The sequence below is a fragment of the Mastomys coucha genome, unplaced genomic scaffold (genome assembly GCF_008632895.1).
Source record: "Mastomys coucha isolate ucsf_1 unplaced genomic scaffold, UCSF_Mcou_1 pScaffold21, whole genome shotgun sequence".
Taxonomy (NCBI): domain Eukaryota; kingdom Metazoa; phylum Chordata; class Mammalia; order Rodentia; family Muridae; genus Mastomys; species Mastomys coucha.
The window spans coordinates 176,768,584-176,793,582 of NW_022196904.1; the positions used below are offsets into that span (position 1 = coordinate 176,768,584).

Consider the following 24,999-nt stretch of genomic DNA (forward strand, 5'->3'; position numbering starts at 1 on the left):
ATCCGGAAGCGATCATCGGTCGGGTAGTTGCCATGGCAGTGGCCAGGCGCGTTGCTGGGCGGAGGAAAGATGGCGGTGACTAGCTGGCTGGAGGTTTTGCGGTCGGCCGAGAAGACGGCACTGCTGCAGGATGGTAACTCGAACCCCCTCGTTCTTTCCCCCTAGGGCATGCTCTGTGCGCTCGCTCCCCCAGGGAGGGCCTCAGCCTGGGTGGGCAGAGCTGGAACTGGAGCAGCAGCCATGCCTGCTTCCTGCTTTTGCAGAGGAAACAGGCCCAGGGAGATCCAAGTCTTTGGTCTCCCATCTCAAAAGATCCTTATATCATGCCGCCCCGCTCAAAGTTTTGTTGGTATTTCCCAATAATTCATTTTACATTCATCATCATTCCTTAGGGCAGTACTAAGAGGCTAATTGTCCACCCCATTTTACTGACGAGGAAACTGAAATCCAGGAAGATTTTAGCCCAAACCCAGGTTTTGCAGATAACCAGGTATAATTCATGACGTGGGACTCATGAACCTCAGTTTGGGGGTCCTATTGATGACGGCAGCCCAGTGGCATAGAAAGGAGAGACACGGGGTTTTAGGTCAACTCTACCATCGATTCACCTCTTCAATTGTTAGGACCCCAATTTCTTCAAGTATAAAATAAAGTGGGTGAGCTTCCACTGTTGTTTCTAAGATCCTTTCCAACTGTGTTTTGTTTATGATGTGGATTTCAAATTGTTCCCTAGTTTTTAGGGGAGATAGAACAAGGGCTAAGGTCTAAATGACTAAGAACAGGGGTTTGAGACATCAGCTTTTCCTCATCCTGCAACTGTCCAGTTTAAGTCCCCTGTACCCCAGAGGTCATCCTGCAACTGGGCAGTTTAAGTCCCTGTACCCCAGAGGTCATCCTGCAACTGGGCAGTTTAAGTCCCCTGTACCCCAGAGGTCATCCTGCAACTGGGCAGTTTAAGTCCCCTGTACCCCAGAGGTCTTTCACGGACCCACTTGGCAACCAGGGTGACTTAGGTTTGAGTTCCTGAGGCTTTAAAGCTAATAGCTAGGGACATAACATCCACAGGCAGATGCCTGAAGTTTATGGAAATTTAAATCAGGTTTCATTTGCTCCTGCCTACAGCATTTAGGGAGCCCATTACCATGTGCCAAATTCTGTGCTAGAGCAGATAGAAAAAACAGACAATAACAAAATCAAAACAAACAGAAAAGCAACCATGGTTTGTGGTCTCCTAGGATCATAAAATGATCACCCAAAAAAAAAAAAATGTAAGTAAATAGCAGTTTGTGTTAAATAGAGGTTGGAATCTTAGAAAGGCAAAGGTAGTCCATGCCTGCCGTCTCTGCACTCGGGAGGTTGAGGTAGAAGACTCTAGCTTAAAAGAAAGAGAGAAAGGAAGGTAGATGGACAGACAGACAGGAAGGAAGGATTGAGATGGTCTGTGAATTGCTAAGAAAGCATGGAGGCAAACACAATTTTCAGCTGGGCGGTGGTGGCGCATGCCTTTAATCCCAGCACTTAGGAGGCAGAGGCAGGTGAATCTCTGAGTTTGAGGCCAGCCTGGTCTACAGAGTGAGTTCCAGAACAGCCAAGGCTACACAGAGAAACCCTGTCTCAAAAAAACAAACAAAAAAAAAAACACAAAAAAACAAAAAAAACAAAAAACAAAAACGAACATAATTTTCTCTTTGAATAATCACCAAACAGAAGAGGTGCTATTTCCAGACCCTAAGGAATTTTTAGGAATTACTTGGTAAGTAGAGATGAAGGAGTGACCATGTTGCAGAGGAATGAATCACACGTAGAGGCAAAGAAGTCTGAGAGTGTATGGCAAAATGTTAAGTATTATGAAAGCAGGTACCATTCAGGCACTGCCTGCACAGTGTCTGGTGCCAGATCCAGGAAAAATAGGCTGTAAGAGGAAACGGAAGATTGATCGGGACGTGTTGCAACCTCACAGTATGCAGCTTTGGGACACACTTTACAAGATAGAGGTCTTTTTCTTTTTCTTTTTCTTTTCTTTTCTTTTCTTTTACTTTGAGACATAGTCTCACTATGTAGTCCTGGCTGGTCTAACATGTGCTCTGTAGAGCAGGCTGGCCTTGAAGTCACTCCAGCCTAAGCCATGTACCATCATGCCTCACCCAGATTTTGTTTTTATTGTGGTAAAAAATATATATGTATATACATACACACATATATACAGCATAAAATGCACTGTCATAACCATTTTTAGGTGTGCAGTTAGGGGTCACTAAGGATGGTCCCACTGTTTGTACCTGTCACCAACATCCAGCTCCAGAAGTTTTCGTTCTCAAAACCAATACTCTACACACAGAAAACACAACTCCACACCCCTCTTCCCCAGCCCCTAGCTACTTTGTGTTTTGGTTAAATTGACTAATCTAAGAGCTTCATGTAAATGGAATCAAATAATATTTAATTATGTCACAAAGCAAAAGGTGTTCAGAGTTCATCAATGTCATCATGTGTGTCAGAATTTCCTTTTTAATTTTTTTTTTTTCTTTTTCGAGATAGGTTTTCTCTGTGTAGCCCTGGCTATCCTGGAACTCACTCTGTAGACCAGGCTGGCCTCAAACTCAGAAATCCTCCTGCCTCTGCCTCCCAAGTACTGGGATTAAAGGCATGTGCCACCACTGCCTGGCCCTTTTTAATTTTTTTGTATGCTTATGTGGAGGCCAGAGGTCAGACTAGGGTATCTTTCCTCACAATTGCCCATGATGGGTTTTACTTTTTAAACATTAATTTGTGTGTGTGTGTGTGTGTGTGTGCTGCGTGTGCATGTGTATGTACACATCTGCCATAGCATATGTGTGGAGATCAGAGGAAATTGGTTCTTTCCCTCCACCATGTGAGTTCTGGGGTCAGTCAGGTTACTGGGCTTGGTGACAGCGTCCTTCACCAGTCTCGCTGGGCTTCACCTTGTTTTGAGAAAGCATCCCGCACTGGGACCTAGGGTTGACTGATGAGGCTGGGCTATTGTCTCCAACTCCCCAGTCTCGGGATTATCTGCACACGTCACTGCCCCAGTGTATATTGTATATTGATGCCGGGGATCAAGCAGGTCCTCAGACTTGAATGGCAAGCTCTCTGCTGACTGCATCCACCTCTGCCCTCCAACAGCATCCTCTGTTTTCAAGCTATTCCACCGTATGTGTACACTCTGTTCTGTGTTCATTCGTCATCGACAGATGGGTACTTGGCTAGCTCCTGCCTTTTGATCGTTGTGAATGACGCTGCTTTGAACGTGAATATGCACGTGCATATAAAGTCTGCTTCGGTTGCTTTTGTCATAAGGCAGTATTGGGGGACATGGTGTATCTGTGTGTGATGCTGTCATGTAAATGTGCAGGAGCACACACCCGTGTGTACGTACACTCAAGCCTTAGCAAGGTGTCACGTGTGTGAAGGCCAGGCCTTTGCCTTAATCCTCCGTTACTCTCTGCTTAGGGTAGCCGCTCACTGAGGCAGCAGCTCAGCTCTGGCTTTGGGGACCTGCCTGTGTCTGCCCGCCAATGCTGGGGTTACAGGCATGCACTGCCACACCTAGCTATTTATGTAGGGTGCTGAAGATTCAAACTCAGTTCCTCATGCCTGCAGAGCAAGCACTCTTATCTTTTATCTGTGAATCAGATTTTTAAGGGTGCTGAAGCCTAGGGTCTGCCAAGAGGCCTTGCACATTTGGGGTAAGTTGCCTGAAATACCAACTAGCAATGACTCAGGAGAACTGTGTCCTAGAAGTTGAGGTACACCGGGGAAAGCCACCGTAGGGCTCTTGTTCTTGAAGTTGATGAAGGGTACATGTCCATGGCTGTAAAAACCCTTTTGTCAGCCTTCCTGAGGCTACACGTATCTGTCCACCTGCCTGTAAGAAAAAGGAAATTACACAGCTCTGCCCTTGAGCAAGCGCTTGTGGGCTAGGAGACGAGGTCCCTCGAGTTCCCTTATCTTTTAGTGGATGGTACATTAATGTTTGCTCATTCTTGTGGTGAGCATTTGAGTTCCTGTTATAACCAGGTACAGTGGCTCATCTCAGAAAGCCATGGATACCACCCACCCCCATCCAATAGAAGAGACAAGCAATAACCAAAGACTCACACAAGAGACATAAAAATCATAAACCAAGCGTGTGTGGGGAAGAAAGTACACGACGAAGTTATCTTGGCTGTGAGCCAAGAGATGTGTCAAGGAAGGCTGGGTGACAGTGGCCTGGGGGGAATTGCCTGTCAGGAGACCCAGCTCACATCAGAGCATGGGGCCGTAGTCGTATAAGTGCAGAGAGAAAGACATTTGCCTCAGATGCTTGTAGCACTGTCCTGGTGGGTGTGTGCTCTGCAGTGAGCTAGAGACTCCAACCCTGGGTGGGGGGGGTGGGGGGTGGCACAGGAAGAAGCGCTCGCTCTGCTGTGGTAGCTGCAAGGAATAGGTGGCAGGGACTTCCCAGGAGAAGTGACACTTGAACTGCACTGTGAAGAGCGAGCAGTGTTCCACAGTTGGGAAGAAGTATGGCTTTGTTGGTAGTGGAAGCAGCAGACATATTCCGAAAAAAGGAAGGGGGTCTGGGGCACGCGCAGGGCCTTGGTGGCCGCGTGTCAGCTTCTGGTAGATGTTCTTGGGGCTGTGGCTGCTTTGCAGTGTATGGGGTGAGGGGTGGCGGGCAGACATCTCAGTGTGCAGGGGCAAGGCCAAGGAAGGCTTGAGGTAAGGTGCTCTCCTCTCTGTATAGGGAAGAGGATGGTGCACTATTTGTTCCCAGACGGGAAGGAAATGGCGGAAGAATATGACGAGAAGACCAGTGAACTCCTTGGTAAGTGTGGGACTGGGGGCGGCGGGGGAGGGACAGGGGTGCTCAGCAGCTCTCGGAGCTGATTGAGGGGTGAACTCCGTGGAAAGTGCTGGGCTCCAGGCCTCACCTCAGCAGCAATTGGGGGTGACTGCGATAAGTTGAATGCTTCTGGCCTTAGGCTCTGAGGTGGGATCGCAGCGTCCAGTGCACATGGTAGGGAAATGGAGCTCCTTGGGGGCAAGACTGCCCCTGAGAACAGTGTGAACATCAGAAGTGGAGTGGAGTTCTGTGCCTGCTATAGCCTGTCCCCCACCTCCAGATAAATGAGAGCGCCCGTGAGCCTCTCTCTCAGTCAGGACCAGTGTTACAGAAACAACTGGAAGAGCATATCACTGGGGGGGTGGGTGGGAGGGGGGGAGGCTGTGCGGAAGGGGGTGGGAGTAAAGCGAGGCTTGCAGTCAAGCTTTTTGCTGGCTGTTCTTTTGCTTCCTGAAGCCACACCATAAGGGCAAGCACCAGAGGTGGCAGCTTCTGACCTTGCTTCCTAGGCGACACCACAGACACCGTATTAAATATGACCCTCATCTTGAAGAATGACGAGAACTGGCTAGGAGTGGTATGTTTGCGGGCCCCATTGCTTTTGTTCCTGCACGTTCCCCCTCCTTACGGAGTAGGCTCATAAATAGGAGCTACAGCTCGGATTTCAGGGGATTATTTGATTTGCCTGTTCTGTTCCCAGGTACAAACAGCAGCAGTAACTGACTTCCCAGGGCTGGTGACCAGCTCTGTGACCCAGGGCCTAAAGCTGTCCACCAAGAGAGTTGGTCTCTTTATTAAGTCACACCTGAAATGCTAAGACCAATGGTGGAATCACAGGCAGGGCTATTTTCGTGTCTTTATTCTTGACTTTCATTTCTTCCTGGGTCTGATCGACAGGTAGTATTGGTGAGGGAATTTCTTTTTCCCTTTTCCTGACAGCTCATAAATGTCTCCAACTGACAACATGGGTTATACTGGTTTGCATATTCTCTCGGTCTCCAGTCTTAGAGTGTGTGTGCCCTGCGCATGCTCAGTTGCAGTGAACGTGTTGATCCTTACTTATTATGAGCTGCTTGGGCTCCAGTCCCAATTGGTTTAGTCTGGCGCTATTAAAAATCTTGATGTGTTTAGCATATGACACTGATTCGTTGGAAACCAATACAGTAGTAATATCCTCACTATGCATTGTAATTTATAGTGCTCCCGGGGGGTGACAGCCTTGGAATGCCTGACAGGGGAGAACTTATGAAAGCAGAGGTCACGTGAGCTAACCACCACCGTCACCGGCCCCATCCAGCCACAGCTCCTGCCCAGACCCTGCACATCACTTCTTTTTTTCCACACAGCAGATAAAGCAGGTAGAGCCGCAGAGGCTGTAAAAGCACACAGACAAACCCGGCCTTTGCTCGGCTCAGCGTGATATTAAAATAAAGAGCAAGGCTGCCTGCTCTGCTGTCCCACTCACCTTCAGTTCTGGTGGTGGCAGGTTGGGCCAGACTTTCAGAGTTCCTCTTCTTTAGCAGCAAGAATGGAGGAAGGACATGGTTCACCATTTGGCTGCTTTACCTAATGATGTCATTTACACATTAACTGGGCACCATTCCAGGGGCTTTACATGAATTACTTCCTGTGACATCTTCATTAAAGCCCTACGACATAGGCCCCCATTTCACAGTTGAGGGGGTAAGCTCAGAGAAAGCGAGCGCCATGTTGAAAACCCCAAAGCTGGATGGTGACTGAGCCAGCCTGGAGCTTGGCTCCGACCCTGCGGCGGAGTGCCAGAGCTGGAGTGTTTAAATCCTGCTCACTTTGGTTTGCTTTCTTTTCTCAAGATGTGGTTCTATTCTGTGCAGCCTGGGGCTCACCGTGCATCCCAGGTGGGGCCAGCCCTCCCAAATGAGCCCCCACCCCCCAGAGCTGAGGTTAAAGTGTGTGCCGGCAAGCCCAGCTCTGAGCCCGATTTCTTAATTTTTATCTCCCCTAGCTCCAACCCAGCTACCTTGCAAAATACTTTCCAATATTAGTCTTTGTTTTTGAGATAGATTATCTGTACGTTGTCTAGACTAGCCTCAAACTTGTGGGCTCAAGTGGGCCCCTGGCCTCGTTTCCCAAGTAGCCTGGACTGTAGGTGCATGCCACAGTGCCTGGTTACTAATGTCTAAATATAATCTCGGGGCTGGAACTAGTTCTGTGCTTGCACATACTATGAAGTAAAATATGAATGTGGTTTTTGTGGCAGCAAGTGAAACGATTTTCATTTTTTCCCCAGCTAATATACAAATTTGATAATTGGTCAAACTGGTTTTCTATTAGAAAAAAAGCTCAGAAAGTAATTTACAGGGGAGCGCTTGCCGGTAGGTGTGCATCTGTCTGGGACAAAATTCCTCCAGTCGCTGTTAATAAGCATGTTAGTGTCATCTTCTTTGCTACCCTCCCGGGGCTGTTCATTCCCACCCCCCACAATGAACGCTGAACGTATTCATAGAGGAAAGAGCTGAAGGGCCTTGTGATCGGAACATCAAACCAACCCCCAGAAGAACACAGCATGTCCAGGGGGCCGAGGCTGAAGGGCAGACCGTCCCCCAGCGATTACATTTGGATTACCTCTTAATCTGCTTTGGTATTTGACCGCCAGCCTAACCACCACAGGCCGCATTTGGAGGATATTGAGCACTTTCATCCCCAGGCACTTGAGCGGCTTTATAAATGACCCACTCGATTCCCCTCAGCCTCCTCAGGGATGGGCCAGGCAGCTGTTTAATAGCCACGGAGCAGTGTTGCAGTGTTTTAGGGCAGAAAAGAAGAATCCTGCATCCAGTGTAAGCTGTGGGGAGTATTTAGGAAAGGGAATGTAATTATCCGTATTGGAAGTGGGCCAGGCTTGCAGCTTTGGGGAAAGAGGCCTTTAGGACCCCACTTTCCAGTCCACCTGAAAGATGGGGCTGCTTTCCGCAGTCAGGGCGTCAGCCTGCTTCCTGCTGACTTGGGGAAAGGCCCCCAGGCATTGCCTCCTTCATCCATTCTCCCGTCAGACCCTCAGACCCTTACTGGGTCATTGGAAGTCTCCTTTCCAAAGACTGGACCTGACTCAACCCAGAGGAGAAGACAGCATCCCGGGGAGCTGCCTTGTGCACACCAGTTTGGGTTTAACATATAATCAAATCTGGGTGACAGCAGGTAGAGCAGTCCTCTGTTGTGGCAGGAGCTGTCCTTGAGTACAGGAACAAAGACGGGACCGGAAAACCCAGGACTGTGTTTGCACATGCGCGCGCATGCCCGCACGCACAGGAAAAGAAAGGACTTGAGAATCTTTCATTGGCTCTTGTGGGCTTGAAAGACTAGAGAGGGAAACTTACATGTTACATTCTTAAACGAATATGATTCCCAGGGGTGTTTTACAAAAAGTGAGTTAGCCAAGAACACCAAGCTCCGATGACCCCGAGTAGCATTGGAGGTGAGAAGGAAGAGGCAGCTGGCCCGTGCTGCTTCCTTCCAGAGCGTGTTTCTGAGGAAGACTGTGTTGGCCTTCTTAAAAGCGTGATTCCTGCGGTGATTCTCACTGCTAGAGCCAGTGCTGCTGTCCCCAGGGCAACAAGAGTGCAACAGAGCCCATGATTACAGGGCATCTTGCTTTTCCAGCCCAGGTATATAAAAATTCATCATATTGCCCCTTCAGATAAGCAAACCTGGCCTTTAAATATAGAAATAGAAGCCGGACATGGTGAGGCACACCTTTCATCCCAGCTCCCAGGAGGCAGAGGCAGGCCAGTCTCTGAGAATCTGAGGCTAGTCTTGTCTAAATAAGCATGTTCTAGGACAGCCAAGACTACATAGAACCTCAAAAAACTAAAGGCAAAGCAATGCTTGAGGAAGCCTTTCAGAACGTCACAGCTGCGTAGAACACTGGGAGACTGTCGGTTACCTCCTTATTGACGGTTGAATTCTGGACATGAGGTAATAAGGCCCAAACTATCTTCGTTTTAAGGCAGGATTTTGTTATCAACCCCAGGATATCCTCCATCCTCCATCCTACCAGCCTCCCTGTGTGTGTGTAGCATTGTGACCTGAGTCTTAACTGTCACTTTTGCAAGTGGACCTCACTGTTCCTCAGTAATTCTAACCAGCCCCCTGGAGACTAGAGGCGAAGGGGGCAGGTGAGGAAGAACCGCCTCTCCTCAGAAACAAACGAATAAGAGTAGAGCTGTTAGGCTAGCTGTGTCCCAAGTGACTGCCTCCTTAGGCCCGGGATGACTGTGCCCTGCCACACAGCACTGCCAGGACGACACAGGGGCTTGTCTGAGTGGTGGCAGGTGGTGATGGTGGCGCACACCGTTGATCTCCGAAGTTGGGAGGCAGAGGCAGGTGAATCTGTGAGTTCACAGCCTGCCTCGTCTACACAGTGAGTTCTAAGTCTGTCAGAGTGACATAGTGAGACCTTATCTAAAAACACCAAATGGTGCTCGGGTGGTTGTGTCCTGCCACGTGAGCTGTCCCCTGATACTACTGTCGGCATGTGTGGGGGGAAAGTAGTTTCCTGCCTCCCTCTTCTATATACAGCTGTTGAGGGCTTCCCTGGCCCTTCTGAGCGCTGAGGATCCAACCCACGGTCTCAAGACATGCCAGGCACAGCTCCACCCCCAAGCTCTACCCCAGCTACCCAGCATTCTATGCATGGCTTGAGGATCCAGGGTGATCTTTGCTCTCGTAGGGAGTAGGTTTCATCATCCTGTCGTGGGAAGCTGCTGCTGGGAGGTGACTGTCACTTGTTTGTACTGTGACAGAGACCCCAGAGGCTGGCTTCCAGTTGACTGGGGTGTGACCGTGGCTAGGTTTACATATGCTCCTGGTCACAGTCCGTTCACTTAAGGAAGTATTTGTGGGTGTGGGAAGTTGCCTAGAAAGCATATTTCCAAGTTTTACTCTTCCTTATTAATTTTCATTATAAACTTGCAAATGTGTTTCCAGGGAGAAACTTGGCCCTGCGATGTAATAAAACCACTCCGCAGCATGCAGCAGACCTTGTAAAAAGCCCAGCTTCCAGGGAAAGTTCTAATTTTACATCAGGCCCCTGTGTTCGGCTTTTGTGCTCACAGTGGTGAACATGTGCGGGATTGCCCCAGCTGATGTAAAGGCCCCTGGCCGATGCTGCCCTTCCCTGAAGAGACCCACCCCGGAAATGGCTGTGGTCCCCACCAGGCCTTTCAGAGCTGCTCAGCTCCTAGAGTGGCTGCAGGAGGCTGCAGGATTTCAGCGCTGACTGCTCAGCTCTTGCAGCAGGACGCCCAAACTCCACAGCCCCCAGCTCCTGAACAGAGCAGGAAGGGGAGGGTGGGAGCACTCCTCAGCAAAGCACCTCTGCCACTGGCAGGCAGCAGGCAGCACAGCAGCCACCAGCACAGGGCCACCAGCACAGGGCTCCCTGGGGCTCATCTCCCAGTGCTGCCCGTAGGGCTCCCATTTGGATTTATGGTTTGTATGATATATGTGTCTTATTTTAAAAGACAACAACAAAAATTTGACCTGGTAGCACAGGTCTGTACTCCCAGCACCCATGATGATCACCCTAAGGTCAGCAGTAGCCTAAGCTACGAAACAAGCCTAAAGGGGTGAAGGGCAGGGGCTGAAAACAATGTCAACAGTGAAAGACCCCTTTCCCGAATATCTGAATCATAAAGCATGGGGAAGTAAAGATCATGATTTGCATTATCAAGTTATAAGTGTGAGGATCTATTACTATTTTACAAAAAACTCCACATTTATAATTAGTCCATTGTAGGCTAATGTTTTTGTGTACTGTGTAAAGGTTACCCTTGTGTTATTTAAATGCTGCCTCCTCTGCCCTCATGTCTGTTTCAGTCAGGACACAGCATTGAAATTTGTATACCAGCTGGGTGGTGGTGGCCCACACCTTTAATCCCAGCACTTGGGAGGCAGAGGCAGGTGGATTTCTGAGTTCGAGGCCCGCCTAGTCTACAGAGTGAGGTCCAGGACAGCCAGGGCTATACAGAGAAACCCTGTCTCGGGAAAAAAAAAAAAAAAAAGAAATGTGTATACCAAGAATCTCCTGTCTCCAGTGTGTATAAACAGTTCTTACCATCTATTCTCTGCCCTGTCAATAACTGCTGATCACCCAGTGGCCGGGCAGAACAGAGAGAATAGGGTGGGATGTCTGCCAACCAGGGGAAAGAAGACGGAGAGAGAGGAAGATTGAGGTCAGTGCAGAGGATGGAGGGTTTGGAGCCATGCAGAGGGGACTGGAGAGAGATTACAGAAACACACCTGAAGCCCAAAGAGCCAGATCAATATAATATGCAAGTATCGTGGGATGGGATGGGAGGCAGCCAGGTTAGCAAGGGGGTTACTATTGATCTTAGGGTGATGAGCAGTTCTTGGTAAAGAAATACAGTTGTCAGATTAATATACTGTTTACATTTATATTATGAATAATTCACTTATAGCCTATTTAAAATGTAGCGTTTAAATGCAGTCCAAGCATATAAAACAAACATAAATCTATCTCACAGAATACGGTGTATGCCTAAGACTTTCTGTGTCAGATGCGATGCTAGAGGTCAGCCCTGGTACTCAGGAAAATTGTCAATGAGTTATACTCCAAATGCAGATTGCATTTAAATCCAACTTTTGTGCTACTGGGGTTTTTGCTGTTTGCAGTTGTTTTAAGGCAGGTGTACCTGAAATAAGTGACTGTCTTTATCTGGACTTTATATGAATCATGAGACAAATTTGGACAAACAGCTTTCCCTCCATTCATTTTCCCCTTGCATGGCTTTCTAACGGGGAAAAATGCACCCAAAGGTGGGTGTGTGGGTGTGCAAGTGTGCTGGTGTGTTGGTGTGCAGGCACACTCTGAAATCTAAGCACTCGAGGCCAAGACATAAGGAATAGTTTGAAAACAGCCTTGGCTATCTAGTACAACTGTGTCTCAAGAAATAACAGCAAAGTACAGCTAGGCCTCCATCTGGAGACCCAGATTTCCCATTTCCAGAAATGGCTTTGGTCGCCTCTTTGCTTTCTACTGGGTGCCACACCCCATGACTGCTCTCAGAGCTTCATCCCTGGTCCAGTTGTATGCCCGCCTTGAAATGGACTTTTCAAGCTGCCTGCTTCTGAAATGCCCCATTTGATTTCCCAAGTGATGTGATGATTCCTGGCTCCAACTCACAAGGCCCAGCATTGAGGCCAAAGCCTGGGCTTCTCCTGTCCCAGTTATCCAGTGTCTGGTCAGCTTTGGCAGCAAAGAGCTTTAATCCATTGCTTGTTTCTCTCTGCAGTGAGGAAGTGGCGTGTGAAAAATGCCCTGGGAGCCTTGGGCCAGTGGCAGCTTGAAGTGGGAGAGCCAGTGCCCTCAGGAACTGGGAACCTGGGATCTGAGCTCATCAAGGAAAGTAATGCCAATGTATGTCTGTTTGTCCAGGGTCTTATGGGGATTGGGAGGAGACTTCTGACCCCTAAGGGCAGGGTCCATAATGTGTTCCCCTTATATCCACTATGCCCACCTAGCCCACCTAGCCACACACTCCCTAGCTCTGGGAAGAGCCTGGGGAGGGGGAGGAGCCAACAACCCTTTGTACTTTTCCCCATAAATGGTCCTTGATAAACTGGGCATCATACCACATGCCTGTAATCCCAGCCCTTGGGGAGGTGGAGGCTAGAGAATCGTAGGTTCAAGGCCACCTTACTCCATGGTGAATCCCAGGCCAACCTGTGCCGATTGTCTTTTCATAGCCCATCTTCATGCGCAAGGACACCAAAACAAATTTCCAGTGGAGGATTCGAAATCTCCCCTACCCAAAAGATGTGTATAGTGTGTCTGTGGCCCAGAAGGAGCGCTGCATCATTGTTAGAACTACAAACAAAAAGTGAGTAGGCTGGGCTCCAGTTTACCCTGTGCAAGTGGAGCGGAGCGGAGTGAGCTCTCAGGCTGCTCCGCATCTGGGAGGCGGGTACTCAGAGTGGACCAGGTTTTTTTTTTTTTTTTTTTTTATTTTATGTGTATGAGTACACTGTGAGCGTAATTCATTGTAGCATCTGAACAGAAGAGGGTGTCAGATCTCATTACAGGTGGTTGTGAGCCACCATGTGGTTGCTGGGATCTGAACTCAGGACCTTCGGAAGAGCAGTCAGTGCTCTTACCCGCTGAGCCATCTCACCAGCCCCCCAGAGTGGACCAGGTAACTGCAGCAGCTCCATCAAGGCAACGGAACTTGGCCAGTTTCTAATTTCATACGTAGCATATCCTGGAAGTCACATGACTGCTAAATGAATGCAGAGTAATCACATAGTCATTAACTTGTGCTCTCTGGTAGTTTTACTCTAAGGTTGTTATGTCCTTGATCTGGCTAACTTGGCTTGATGACATCACTGCATTGGCAGGGAGTCACGTCCTGGAATGTACACCTACCTGCCTTGGTAGTAATTTGAGACTTTAAAATATCAGACAGTGCAGTAGTAACCCCCGTCCCTTCCCAGACTGAGAGCAAGTAGGCAGATGTTTGGCTCTCAGAAATCTCTGAAATGGTGTTTCGGAGTCTCTCTGTGGTCTGCTGGGTGAAAGCAGTGGGTGGTGAGGTTTGAGAGGAGATGGCTGAGGTGGGAATCACATTTGGGTTTCTGCCGCTCTGGCTCACCACAGTGGAAAAGCCTCGAAATGAATCTATTTCAGCCTGAGCTAGAAAGAGGATGTGACCAATTCTAACCTGGGGCTTCATCTGGGAGGTTTTTTGTTTTTGTTTTATCTTCTCACCCACAAGCTGCCAAACTGCCTAGCTTGACGCTTGGGGTACAGAGCCTAGCCCCACGGTCCTGCTGTATCACTTGCCACTTTACAGGAGAGCTCCCTGCCCTCTGCGCCCCCCTTCAGGGGGTGTGGGTACAGTCTCCATTCCCATAAGAGGCCTGCCTGTAGGGAAGCAGGAGGACTCTACCTACCTCCAGCGCAGCCCTGGGTCCTGTCCTCCTCTTAGCACCCCACACCCTGTCACTTTGGCAGGGTTAAAGGGACAAGGGGAAGGGTAGAGATGAATGAATTAATTTCAGGATTATTGCTGTACATGCAGCCAGCAGCCCCTGTAGTGGACCTTGTCTATAAATATAAAGTCATAATAATAAGGGTTTACATTTATAAAGTGTGCTGAAGTCCTAAGATAAAAGGCCGTTTATTCCCGTTATTGTTCTCATCATTAACAGGAGTCAGTGCCTAAAGTGGAATTTAGCAATTTCAGACAACAGAGAAATTGCCTGTAGGAAAACAAACTCCATGCTTCAGCAAGCATTCCCTGGTGGAAGAGGCCCTGGGTCCAAACTAGGAACAAAAGTGCTTCCGATAGCACTTGAATCTGCAGCTTGGCACTTTGTGGAGCTGGCTGCTGCCTCCTTTTTGTCCCCCAGAGGTCACTGTCGAATACAGATATCAGGCAGAAATGTGATTACAAGCGAGTGCTACAAGAAAGGCTAGCTAGCTCACCAAAAAATTCATCTGTGAGCAGCTCCTCTGGGCCCCGTCTCCTGCATGCATATACCGTATATACCGTAGGTGGCGCTGTTGGCCAGGGGCTCTGTAGCTAGTGGGGCATTCCAGCACCTGTGGCGGGGACTGGGGACCTTGTTGAGATGCTGGTGGAGGCAAGGAGGAGGGGAGGGGTACCCTGGAGGAGGGGAGGGGTACCCTGGAGGAGGGCTTCCTACACAGGGGGAGAATGGTATTTTGGTGTTCACTTTGAAACTCAGTTTCTGATTCCTAAGCAGGCTCAGCCCTGCCCTCTGCAGTCCACCGGATAGAAGCTAGAGAGGTGGCCTAACGTAACCAGCCCTTCTACATGGAGAAATAGTCTGCCCCTGTACTTTGCACCATCAAACAAAACACAACAGTGTTGATATGTGCAGGGTCTAATTTTTTTCAGAATACTTTTAAAATCTCTTTCCTGGTCATCACATCATCCACGGCAGCATATTAATGGATGTAGAAAGGGCCATAAAGCTGGGCGGTGATGGTTCATGCCTTTCATCCCAGCACTTGGGAGGCAGAAGCAGGCAGATTTCTGAGTTCGAGGCCAGCCTGGTCTACAGAGTAAGTTCCAGGACAGCCAGGGCTACACAGAGAAACCCTGTCTCAAAAATAAAAAGAAAAGAAAAGAAAGGAAAAGAAAAGAAAGGCACATAAGAAGTTGGCACCACGTGACTTGTGCAGAGAATCGAGTGTGGGTTTCCTGCACAGCACCTGGGCATGCATCACACCCCAGCATGGCACTTTTCTCCCCTTCTGTGTGCCCTCGTTTTAACACTCCAGCATGTAGTTCCCAGCCAGAGCTGCACAGTTGCCTTGCTGGTATCTGCCTGGCCCCTGGAGAATGTGGTTAGTGATTCCAGGGTCCTGTGGTAGTGCTCATCCTCAGTGTCAATACAATGCCCTGGGGAAGAAAGAGACTGTCTCTACATGATTCTGGTGTGGCACCATCTGGTCCCCATAGGACTTCAGCCTGGAAGCTGACAGCTGGTAAGGGGAAAAGATGGAGTGTGCGCTGGACTGGGAAGATGCTTAAATCCAGCCTCTGCCATGTGACTGTAGCATTTAGCCAACTTCTCACTTAGGAGAACACTGCTATACTACCTCAGGGATTGTTTGAGGAATTTGACAATATCAGATACATGTGTGCTCCCTGTACTGTGGCCAAGGTGCCAAAGCCCAGGAGCTGAAGAGAGCCTGGGTAACTGCACTGTGACGATTCTGTAACCAGCACTAGAAGGCAGGACTCGGTGGTCAGATAACAAGCATAGTCAGACTCAGTTGAGTGTGGGCCTATTCATTGTGGCCCTGGGAGTGGCAGGGATGTAGTGTGCCTGGTAAAGGAGGTAGGGATGCAGTGTGACTGGTGCAGGAGGCAGGGATGAAGTGTGCCTGGTGCAGGAGGCAGGGATGCAGTGTGCCTGGTGCAGGAGGCAGGGATGCAGTGTGCCTAATGTTGGGCACTAGCTGCTGCTGGCCTGGAGCCCTCTCTGGTTACCTGCCAAGCCAGTGTGCAGGCTGGAGGAGTGTGGGGCAGAGCTGGTGGAGCTTTCCTCAGCAGCCCGGCGCTCGCCTCAGCTCGCCCTCGGGGATGTTCACTGAGCCTTCTAAGGGACAAAGGGGCAGGTGAGGGGGTCCCACGGAATTGGGCAGGGCATACAAGCAAAGCAGGATGAGGAGGCACTCTGACTCTCAGAAACACATCCAGGCACTGGTGACAATTCAAGTTCAGTTATTTATTGTTGGAGCAAAGCCTGAGTAGGTGAGTGGGGGTGGCTGTGCATAAAGGAGACTCAGGAAGGTTCTACACATGGAGAGGCTAGGGAGTTGGTTAACCTCACCCAATGTTTGTGCTGCTGGCACTAGTTGCTTCTGATTCCTAGGGGGATCGGGGCAGGGTAAGGAAAGGAGCAAGCCATACACCTTAAGTTCCCTTGGATTCCGTGGTTGCCCTGTGGGGCTCGGGGTGGGCACAAACCCTGGGCTGCTTGTCCTTCATTGGCCCCGCCTGGGGGTGGGGGGAGGCACTTCTCTGTTGGTTCTGCTTTCTGTATATATTTGCCAGGAAGATGTTAACACTCCCTAACCGGCCTTTGTGTTCACCTAATCTCTGCTGTTTAACCTTTGACCCCCTGCTATCATCAGCGTCTGCCACCTTTGCTGGCCAGACCAGGGCCCCAGGAAAAGCCCTCGCTCAGCCTGTTGGCCAGGAAGGGGATGAAGCAGCATTCGACCCGGGTGCAGGCAGATGGATTGCCTTTCCCTGGGGCAGAGCTTTGGAAAAGAAAGCAACTTGCAGTACCATTAGGATCCCCAGCCCCCACTCCTTTTGAACTGTCAGTCTTTAAGTAAACATTCTTTTCCTGCATTGGGTCCCAGCACCTTGGTGGGGAGAGGGGAACCTGGGAAGAGAAGGCCCCTGGAGCCTCTTCTAAACGGAGGGATTTGGGCGGAGGACAGGCCAGAAGTGCTGCATTGATGTCAACTCTCTGAGTCCCTGGGGCATCAGGGCTTTTGAAGTGGACTCTGTGTAGCTGTCACCACAAGGGCCAGGACCCTCTGAAGTATTAAAAGCCATTCTCTCTGGGCCCAGCTCTTGAGTCTGTTGTACCTGCCTAAGGCATTTCCCTCCTCAGCCCACACAGCCTCTCCCTCTGCAAAAAGGGACCCCTTGTCCAGGTGAAGGCTCCAGCAGCGCCTGGCCAGTACCCAGCCCACACAGCCACCAAGGAGACTGCCAAATGAGGCTGTTTGAGAGGAAGGGCCCTTCCTTAGGCTGTGGTCTAATAAGCCCTGGGTGTGGGGGGAAATCTCCTACAGCACTGACAACTGGCCAGGGTGGCAGGCAGTGCCTCACCTCCCTCAGCTGCATTTCCTCTACACAAAGCCTGGGATCTATGCTTCCCTGGCTGGTTTTTTTTTACTCTATGTGAAAATGGAGGGCTGGAGTCCCGAGGGCAGTAAGGGTCCAGGGTCCGTTAGCTTAACAGCCTGTCTCTTTTGCTGTGCTTTCCTGTCTGGTTTTAGGGGTTCCTCTAAGAAGGCCCCATGTGGTCTGGGGTGCTCTTTGTGTAGTTGGGAGTTCTAGCCCTGCATGGCCCTGGGCTAACCTCAGAACTCCCCCTGGCTGTGCTCATCTTTGGCTATGAGGCCACTACCATCCTTTTAGCACCTCAAACTCAAACAGGCCTTTCCTGTGGGTTTTCCTGTTTCCTCTCTAGCTGTAGAGAAAACGGGGGGAGAGCTGTGGAGAGCCTAGTGTCTCCCAACTGTCGGGGTCACCATGCTGGTTCCCCAGTAGCCTCTTGTGTCCCCACAGATACTACAAGAAGTTCTCCATTCCTGACTTAGACAGACACCAGCTTCCTCTGGATGATTCTGCACTAAGCTTCGCTCACGCCAACTGCACCCTGATAATCTCTGTAAGACTTGCCCAGACATCAGCAAGATGTTTCTCATCCCTCACTCACTCACTTCCCCGCATCCAGGCATCCCAAACCATTGGTGTGCTCGCTGGAGAACAGGCATCTCCTGTTCATCCAGCAGGTGCTGGGGGTGGGAGGGTGCAGGAGGGGGATGTGGGGGGGGGTGGAGACGGAGAGCGTGCCACACTGGGTGGCAATCACAAGCCTTAGGTGGTCAGCTTGGGCCTGTTCCTCCCAAGCCGCCCTTCAGACCTGCACCCCTAGGTCTCCTCATGCGCAGGAGGATCATGGAGAACCAGAGTGAGTGTGTGGAGGGAGAGGCTGGTAAACTGAGTTGTTTTCTCCCTGGTTCCTCCACAGTATCAGAAGCCGAAGGAGGTCATGGCGGCTGAGTCAGAGCTACAGAAGGAGTTAAAGAAGGTAAAGACGGCCCACAGCAATGACGGAGACTGTAAGACTCAGTAGCAGTCCTGAGCCTCGCCCCCTCTGCGCACCCCCCCCCCCCCCCCGTGGAGGGAATTGTGAGACTTCGGGGCTTGGGTTTTACAGCGGGGGCAGCCTCCACAGAACTGGCTCTCGGGGCATAGCTTGCTTCCACCTGTGGTTTTGTTTCTGAGTAAAGTCATTTGCAGTTGCTCTAGGACTGCCTGCCCTTTTCTCTACTTCTATCCTGGATGACCTGGCCTTCCTAGGGAAGGTGGTGCTGTGACCACCCACCCCGCCTTCCCATCCTGGGGCTCTTCCACACAAGCTTTCCAGCGAAAGGGTAGAAGAGTGGGAACAGGGCTGGGCATCTTGTAACCTCCTGTGTGCTGGCTTGCCTTACACGAGTAGCTCAGGAAAAACTCATCTGAGGCAGGTGTGAGCAAAGGGGAAATTTAAAACTTCAGCTATCAGAAACCCTGTCTCGAAAAAACAAAGAAAAAAACAAAACAAAACAACAACAACAACAAAATCAGCTATCTTGGAAACAGCACAGAACGTTACGACAATGTGGTTAAAAAGAGCATGGTTACAGTATTGTCAAAGGTGTGTGTATGGTGGGACAGAGGCAAAAGGCCAGCACTACAGCTCAGCAGCCTAGAGCCCTCTGGCAGTTCCTTGTCTACACCCAAAGAGGTAGGAGAAACCTTTTTGTTCTTGGGGACACAGCTGTGGTTTCTCTTTCCCTTGTATAATACATTCCTGAGTTTAAATGTGATGTTCTACCTTCCTGGAGCCTCTTAGAATGACCTAACCACCAAAGAACCAGATTTGTGAACAATTAAATTTTATTTTTATAAAAAGTAAAATGGTAACATGTTTCCCACAGGCTGACCTGAGGAGCAGCTGGCCCAGAACCCCAAACTGACAGGCTTTCTTTGTCCTTCCTTAGTTCCAAAGAAAACCAGACCAGTACCTCAGATCCAAGCCCCAGCTCCAAGATGTTGGCCACAGTTGCCATCTGACGGAGGGGGTGGCTGGGAGCAGCACAAGTTCTAGCACATGTCTTTCTGTCTGGGATGGTGAGAGCCCTCACTTCACTCTGTAGGCTGCAGCAGTGCTGGGAAGGGCTTGGGGGCAGGTTTGGCCCTACTGTAAACACTTAAGTTCAGGTACATTGTCCTAAGAGCACAGGAGGGCCCCCGTGTCTAGGACTCAGTGCTTCAGATGCCAGGGCATGATGGCCAGAGACCTAGGAGCTCAGCAGGGCTGGGAAGAAGAGTGAGGGTCACTGCAGCTGCCGGGCAAGAGAGGTCCCTGAGTAGCTGACTTGCCCAGCCTATAGGCAGGGGTGGTCTATCATGGGTTGTGAAAGTCTAGGACGTGGAGGTTGTAAGACAGCGCAGCATAGAGATGTCTGGTGGTGAACCGCAGGCAGTACACAGGACTGCTGAGTGGGGTTGACGTCAACGGGAAGGCCTGCAAGGGAGGCACAGGAGTGATGAGAACTTCTCAAGTGGGAGATGGGGTGCCCCAACTCAGGTGTTCAGACCAATGAAGCAGAGACGTATGCTTGCAGACTGCTTTAGGTACCCCTTGTTGCCTGCTCTCAGATGCAGCCCACAGTGAGGCACACACTGGAGGGACACTTACATGCAGGCAAGCCCGCTGGCGTCGGTCCCACAGCCGCACGAGCCCATAGTAGGAGGAGCCTGTGGCCAGCAGGTGGTTGCCATCTGTCTGTAGGCAGTAGAAGGTACTGTCATGAGGCTCCTCCCACTCCATGACACATTTCCTGTCCAGGAAGAGAGAGTGATAGATAGGCTTGGGAGCCCTCCAGCCCAGCTTCTCCAAGGATGGAGTCGGGTTAGGGAGTCCTAATGTGCTCAGTACTGTGACGCCTGACTCACCAGATTCCTTAGCAAACAAGCCTAGGAGCCCTGGGCCACGGAAGCAGCACATCCTTATTTGTGTTTCCTGGAAGATGACCTGATGTAGGACCCATTGTAAAGGCTCTTAAGAAACGTCTGCCTTTCCCGTCTCCCTGCCTAAGGTAGGGAATCTGACCTTGATAAGGCCTTGCTGACATGGAGTCTCTGTGCCCTGGGCTGACTCAGGACTAAGAAGAGCCTGCACCCTTGCGGGGCTCCTGTGTGCCTCCCCCTGCACCCCGCCCCCCAGCACACTCACCGAGTACTTGTGCGGAGGTCCCAATAGCGAACATAGGTGTCATAACCACAGGACAGCAGTGTAGAGGGGGACTCGTACATGACATCCAGCACCCCAGCCCCTGGGGGAAAGTCACTGCCCAGATGTGTGACCAGCTGCCCACTGCAAGCAAAAAGAAGGGGACACGGTGAAAGGCTGTCTACCTGGGCCATGCTGGCACCTGGGTGCTCCCTGAAAAGGAGGGCTGAGGGAAGATGTGGCAAGCCACTGGACCTCCAGATAGCTACATGGCCCACCCCTCCCCCAGTGTCCCAGCCCCCACTGCAGCTCAGTGGGGCAATGCAGCAGCCCTCTTCCATCACACCTGCATGCTGGCCGCCTGCTCCCTCTCAGGCAATGAATGGGTCTTGCTGAAGGGGTCGGCCCCCCTCAGAAGCACACACTTGGTTACTTTATACTCCTTGATCTGGCAGGTCATGCAGTTCTGAGCTGTCTGAGTCCAGTGCCTTAATTCTTGCCTGTAATCTCGGGCTCAAACCTTATTGGGGATAAAGACCACACAAAGGGAGAAAGGAGAGTCCTAGGAAATGTTAAAACAAGTAAACACCTTTGTGTCCGGGGACAGAAATAGCTGAGAAAGCAGCTTAGTGTGCTGGTCCCTGGTGTTCTCGGTCTCTGGCCCCCAGCCCAGGGCTCACACGCCTCTATGATCACAGCCCCCAGCCTGCTGGGCTCTAGCCTGCTCCCCCACCCGTACCCCACCCGGTGGCCGAGAACAGATTACTGAGAAGAACAATTTCTTTGTGACTGTGTAATTCCCTCCGTGACCGCGGCAGTGGGCAGACCTCTCACCCCATGCCAGACCCCTAGCAACCACGTAGGGGGGCCTCTTGGCCCTAGCAACTGCCCCTCAACATCAAGTGCACCCGCTAATCCTTGTGGCCAGGGGATGGGTGGATGTATTGAGCTTCTGCAGAATGTCTGGGGGGAGGGGGAGGATGATGGAGAAGAGGCACCCTCTAGGCCCAATGCCTCAGCCTCCTTTTCCAGGCCCTCCTTCATGGTATGACAGGAGAAACAAGGCCACAGACACATCACAGGGATGCTCAGGTAAGAGGCCTGAGCAGCCATCAGCAAAGGGCTTGAAGCAGCAAGGCTGCCAGCCATGTGTCTAAACGTAGACTTCAGCTCCATGCTGTCCCTGTCACTCAGACTCTTAGCCTACTCCCCCCAAAAGACACCATCTTGCAATGTAGTGAAAGAGGAAGCTGGGGCTCTCTCTTTACCTATGTGGCCTTTCACTGTGAACACTGAAGGCTTCTAAGGATCACTATTGCTATCCACTGAATGGTTAGATCCCAGATTGGCACCTCTGTGCCTAGCTACCTTCCCAGGGATATTCTTGATGTATGCAGTGGCCCAGGGTTGGCCTAGGGAGATAAAGATAGACTTGTAGCAGGGCGGTGGTGGCACACACCTTTGATCCTAGCACTCAGGGGGCAGAGGCAGGTGGATCCCTGTGAGTTCAAGGCTAGCCAGGGCTACAAAGTGAGTTCTAAGAACCCAGGGCTCTTATATAGAGAAACCCTGTCTTGAAAAAACAACACACAGCTGGGCAGTGCTGGCACACACCTTTAATCCCAGCACTTGGGAGGCAGAGGCAGGCAGATTTCTGAGTTCGAGGCCAGCCTGGTCTACAGAGTGAGTTCCAGGACAGCAGGGGCTATATAGAGAAACCCTGTCTCGAAAAAACAAAAAAATAAAACAAAAGAAAAAAGAAAAAAACAACACTCAACTAAAACAAAACAAAAAACTAGGCTGTCTTCCAGGGCTGGGGTAGACGTTTTCTCCCAGGTCTGGTATAGACCCTGGGGCTTACTCCCAGAGAGGTCCTGCCTTTCTAGACCAACCACCAACCATGAGAGCCGTGGGAGGAGTCTCTATCTCTAGGTACACTTGCGTTTGTGTACACCAGGTGGGGGCTGCTATACTCCACACTTCTCCCTTTCCCAACTGTGGGCCTGCCCACTCCATTAGTAAGGCTGTAAGGAATGATTAAGGAACTCTCCCCTTTAATCTGTGGAAGTAATTTCATGTTTGTTTGAAATAGAAGATGAAAGACTTGGGGTAGGGGTGGAGTCTAGTGGAACCCCATCTGCCCACCCTGCTGCTGGGATTCTGAGAGAATGAGGCCTGGGCACCCACTGCTAGTGGGGTCAGCAACCAGAGGGGGCACATCCAGACTGAACCACTAATCTGGATCCTGTCCAAGAAGCCCCCAGTACAGCACAGCCTAAGGGTCTGGGAGAGACCCTTGGCCTGGCCTGAGAAGTTTCTGCTTAACTTTCTCTGAGACCCTTGAGTGGCCACACACACTTCAAACCACCAATAAAAAGATACACTGCCTTTGGCCTTGAGGCTCAGGACCCTCAAGGCTCTGTTGTAAAGCTGCAAGGTTAAGTTCAGAGCATCAACTGACACACCAGGCTCTGGGAAATGGCCTGTCTCTTCTAATAGTGGCCCAGCGGTGCCACAGGAGCCCTGCTGGGACTTTGATTTGGGAAAACAAACAGAAATGGCACCATAGGCCCTTCAGGTTCCCACCCCAGGCACAATTTCCGTAGACAACTGTAGTAGTTGTGGTGCTGGGAGAGGCTGGTCGACAATAGCCCTCCAGTCTGTGTCCCCGTCCCCTCCTGTGCTGCTGTTCTCACTGCAAGTGTGTTCTTGTAAAAACGATTAGATTGCAATTTGTATAACGTGGTGACCCCCAAATTCAGACATTTCACCCCTTTTCTCTGGAAAGAATGTTAAGAATGCTTCTCAGCTTTTCACTGTAGGGGGGAAAGGAGGTGGTGTATGCAGAGCCTTGGCTGTCCCACAACCTGTGTGGGAACAGGGCTGCAGCTCAGAGCCCCAGGCCAAGACAGGAGCACAAACTGGGCTTGTCACTATAGAGTCAGACAAAAAAGCCCCTTCCCTTGCAGCCTTTGTAGACAAAGCTGAGGTCTCCAGGAGCTGCTGCAGGCTGGGGACCTCCACACCCTAGCCTCCTGAGCCTGACTCCAGCAATTCTCTCTCCACCCAGGGAAAGATAAAGACAGATGGAGCGGCCCACAGGGTGACCCTGGTGAATGACACAGGCTAAGTATGCATGCTGAAGAAGCCCTGTTCCCCTGGCACAGCCTCTGCAGCTTTCTCTGTACCAGGAGTCACTAAAGGAAGTAATGTCCCCTCTTCTCTCCTGCCCTTAACAGTTAATTGAGCACCTTTTCTATGCAAACTATCACACTTTAGCAGAGATTACAGAGACTTGAGCTGCACTGTAGAGCACATACTGTCCCTCTTTTTAGTGAGTGTTTTGTCCAATGAGGGAGAGAAATCTAAATTTATACTCAACCAACACAGAGGAAAAAACTTTGTATGAGGAAAGTTGGCATTGGGGTGAGGGGAATGAGTGATTTAGTTAGTGACGGGATTGTGACAGGCAATGAAAAGGAAAGGCAATGATGGAGGTGATGAGCTTGGCAGACACCACACAGTCTCTGGCATCCAAGACCACAGGCCTGTGGAAGAGCACTATGAGGCTTTGGGCAGAGTAGTCTCAGATCAGCCTTCAGATTATGAATAAACAAGCCAAAGCTACAGAGGAAATACCTTAAGTTAACACACAAAGAAAACAGTCCAGGTGATAGGCTGAGCTGCAAAAGCAGCCTGGTGGTATCCTGAGAGGAGTGGTGATGGCTGTGTAGGCTTTAGGTAGCAGCTAGCTCTACCTCTACAGCAGCTCACGTGGTTGAGTCACTGTGTCGGGGAGGCACTACACTGAGTGCTTCATATACTCTAGCTTCATATACTCTTAGCATTGGCCTGGGGTCTCTTAACACCACTTTACAGATGGATAAGCCAAGGCTCAGGCTGCACCTGGTAAACAGAAGTGAGCACTCCAGAATCGGGCCTGCCTGCCCTGCCGCACACTCTGCTGCCTGCCCTGCCGCACACTCTTACTGGTGGCTTTCCCCACCTTTCTCTCACACACATAGTTCCTTACATATCATCTGTTCACTCCCACAGTTGGCCTGCCCCAGTAGACACAGGGTCCAGCTTCAGGCCCTCACTTGTGCTTTGTAGGCCTCTGTACCTCATGAGTGCCTAAGGGCCTGGTCCTCAATGAGAGTAAGAGATTCAAGGGAATATATCCCAAATTAAAAAAAAAAATTCAAATGGTAATTTGAAAGGTTGCAGGTGCCATTGTGTACTTATAGAAGTCGGGGCAATTTAAAGGACTCAGTTATGTGTTGCCATGTAGGATCTGGGGATCAAACTCAAGTTGTTAGCCTTGATGACAAGACTTTCTTTGCCCCTGCGCACTTGCTCCAGACACCAAATGTAGCAGAGATGAGGATAAAGAAGTGATGCTCAAGCTTTTTGTCCCTGCCACATCAGGTATGAGGAGAAGACACACAATGTCTGTCACATGTATGTGTGTGAGCATGCATCCCCTCCAGCACCCACCAGGGCACACGTGTTCAGACACAATGGCTCAAAGGCCAGGCAGCCAGGCAGCCCACTTTGTACTGCTAACAAGGCGACATAATTACAGGAAAGGGCAG

At 50.4% G+C, this 24,999-nt stretch overlaps 2 protein-coding genes across 5 annotated transcripts in view; one reads left to right on the forward strand and one right to left on the reverse strand.

The window, feature by feature from the left end:
• Positions 1-23,719, forward strand: Dpcd (deleted in primary ciliary dyskinesia homolog (mouse)). 3 transcript variants are annotated; one of them, XM_031390491.1, is made up of 7 exons: positions 1-133; positions 4,748-4,828; positions 12,139-12,263; positions 12,593-12,726; positions 17,689-17,791; positions 18,155-18,214; positions 23,475-23,719. In XM_031390491.1, the coding sequence occupies exons 1-7, from the start codon at positions 70-72 to the stop codon at positions 23,532-23,534; spliced, it is 627 nt and encodes a 208-aa protein (XP_031246351.1). In that variant the 5' UTR covers positions 1-69; the 3' UTR covers positions 23,535-23,719. The 3 variants fall into 3 exon arrangements, with proteins under 3 accessions (XP_031246351.1, XP_031246352.1, XP_031246353.1); XM_031390492.1 differs by lacking the exon at positions 23,475-23,719 and having other exon boundaries at positions 18,155-18,437; XM_031390493.1 differs by lacking the exon at positions 23,475-23,719 and having other exon boundaries at positions 82-133; positions 12,139-12,252; positions 18,155-18,437.
• Fbxw4 (F-box and WD repeat domain containing 4) overlaps positions 19,048-24,999 on the reverse strand; it is an 88,066-nt gene continuing 82,114 nt past the window's right edge. The window contains exons 7-9 of one of the 2 annotated variants that reach the window (XM_031390489.1): positions 20,408-20,548; positions 19,871-19,957; positions 19,048-19,696 (exon numbers count right to left, since the gene is read on the reverse strand). In XM_031390489.1, coding sequence (XP_031246349.1) covers positions 19,684-19,696; positions 19,871-19,957; positions 20,408-20,548 — 241 coding nt within the window. In that variant the 3' untranslated portion in view covers positions 19,048-19,683. Of the gene's footprint in view, positions 19,697-19,870; positions 20,013-20,407; positions 20,549-24,999 lie in introns of both variants that reach the window. The other variant, XM_031390488.1, reaches the window with a different exon arrangement.

Bases quoted from the DNA above. Each gene is read 5' to 3' on its own strand.
- Dpcd (XM_031390491.1), top strand. From the start codon at position 70: ATGGCGGTGACTAGCTGGCTGGAGGTTTTGCGGTCGGCCGAGAAGACG. The intron at 17,792-18,154 runs GTAAGACTTGCC...GTTCCTCCACAG, and splicing joins ACTGCACCCTGATAATCTCT to TATCAGAAGCCGAAGGAGGT. The intron at 18,215-23,474 runs GTAAAGACGGCC...CTCTCCACCCAG, and splicing joins TACAGAAGGAGTTAAAGAAG to GGAAAGATAAAGACAGATGG.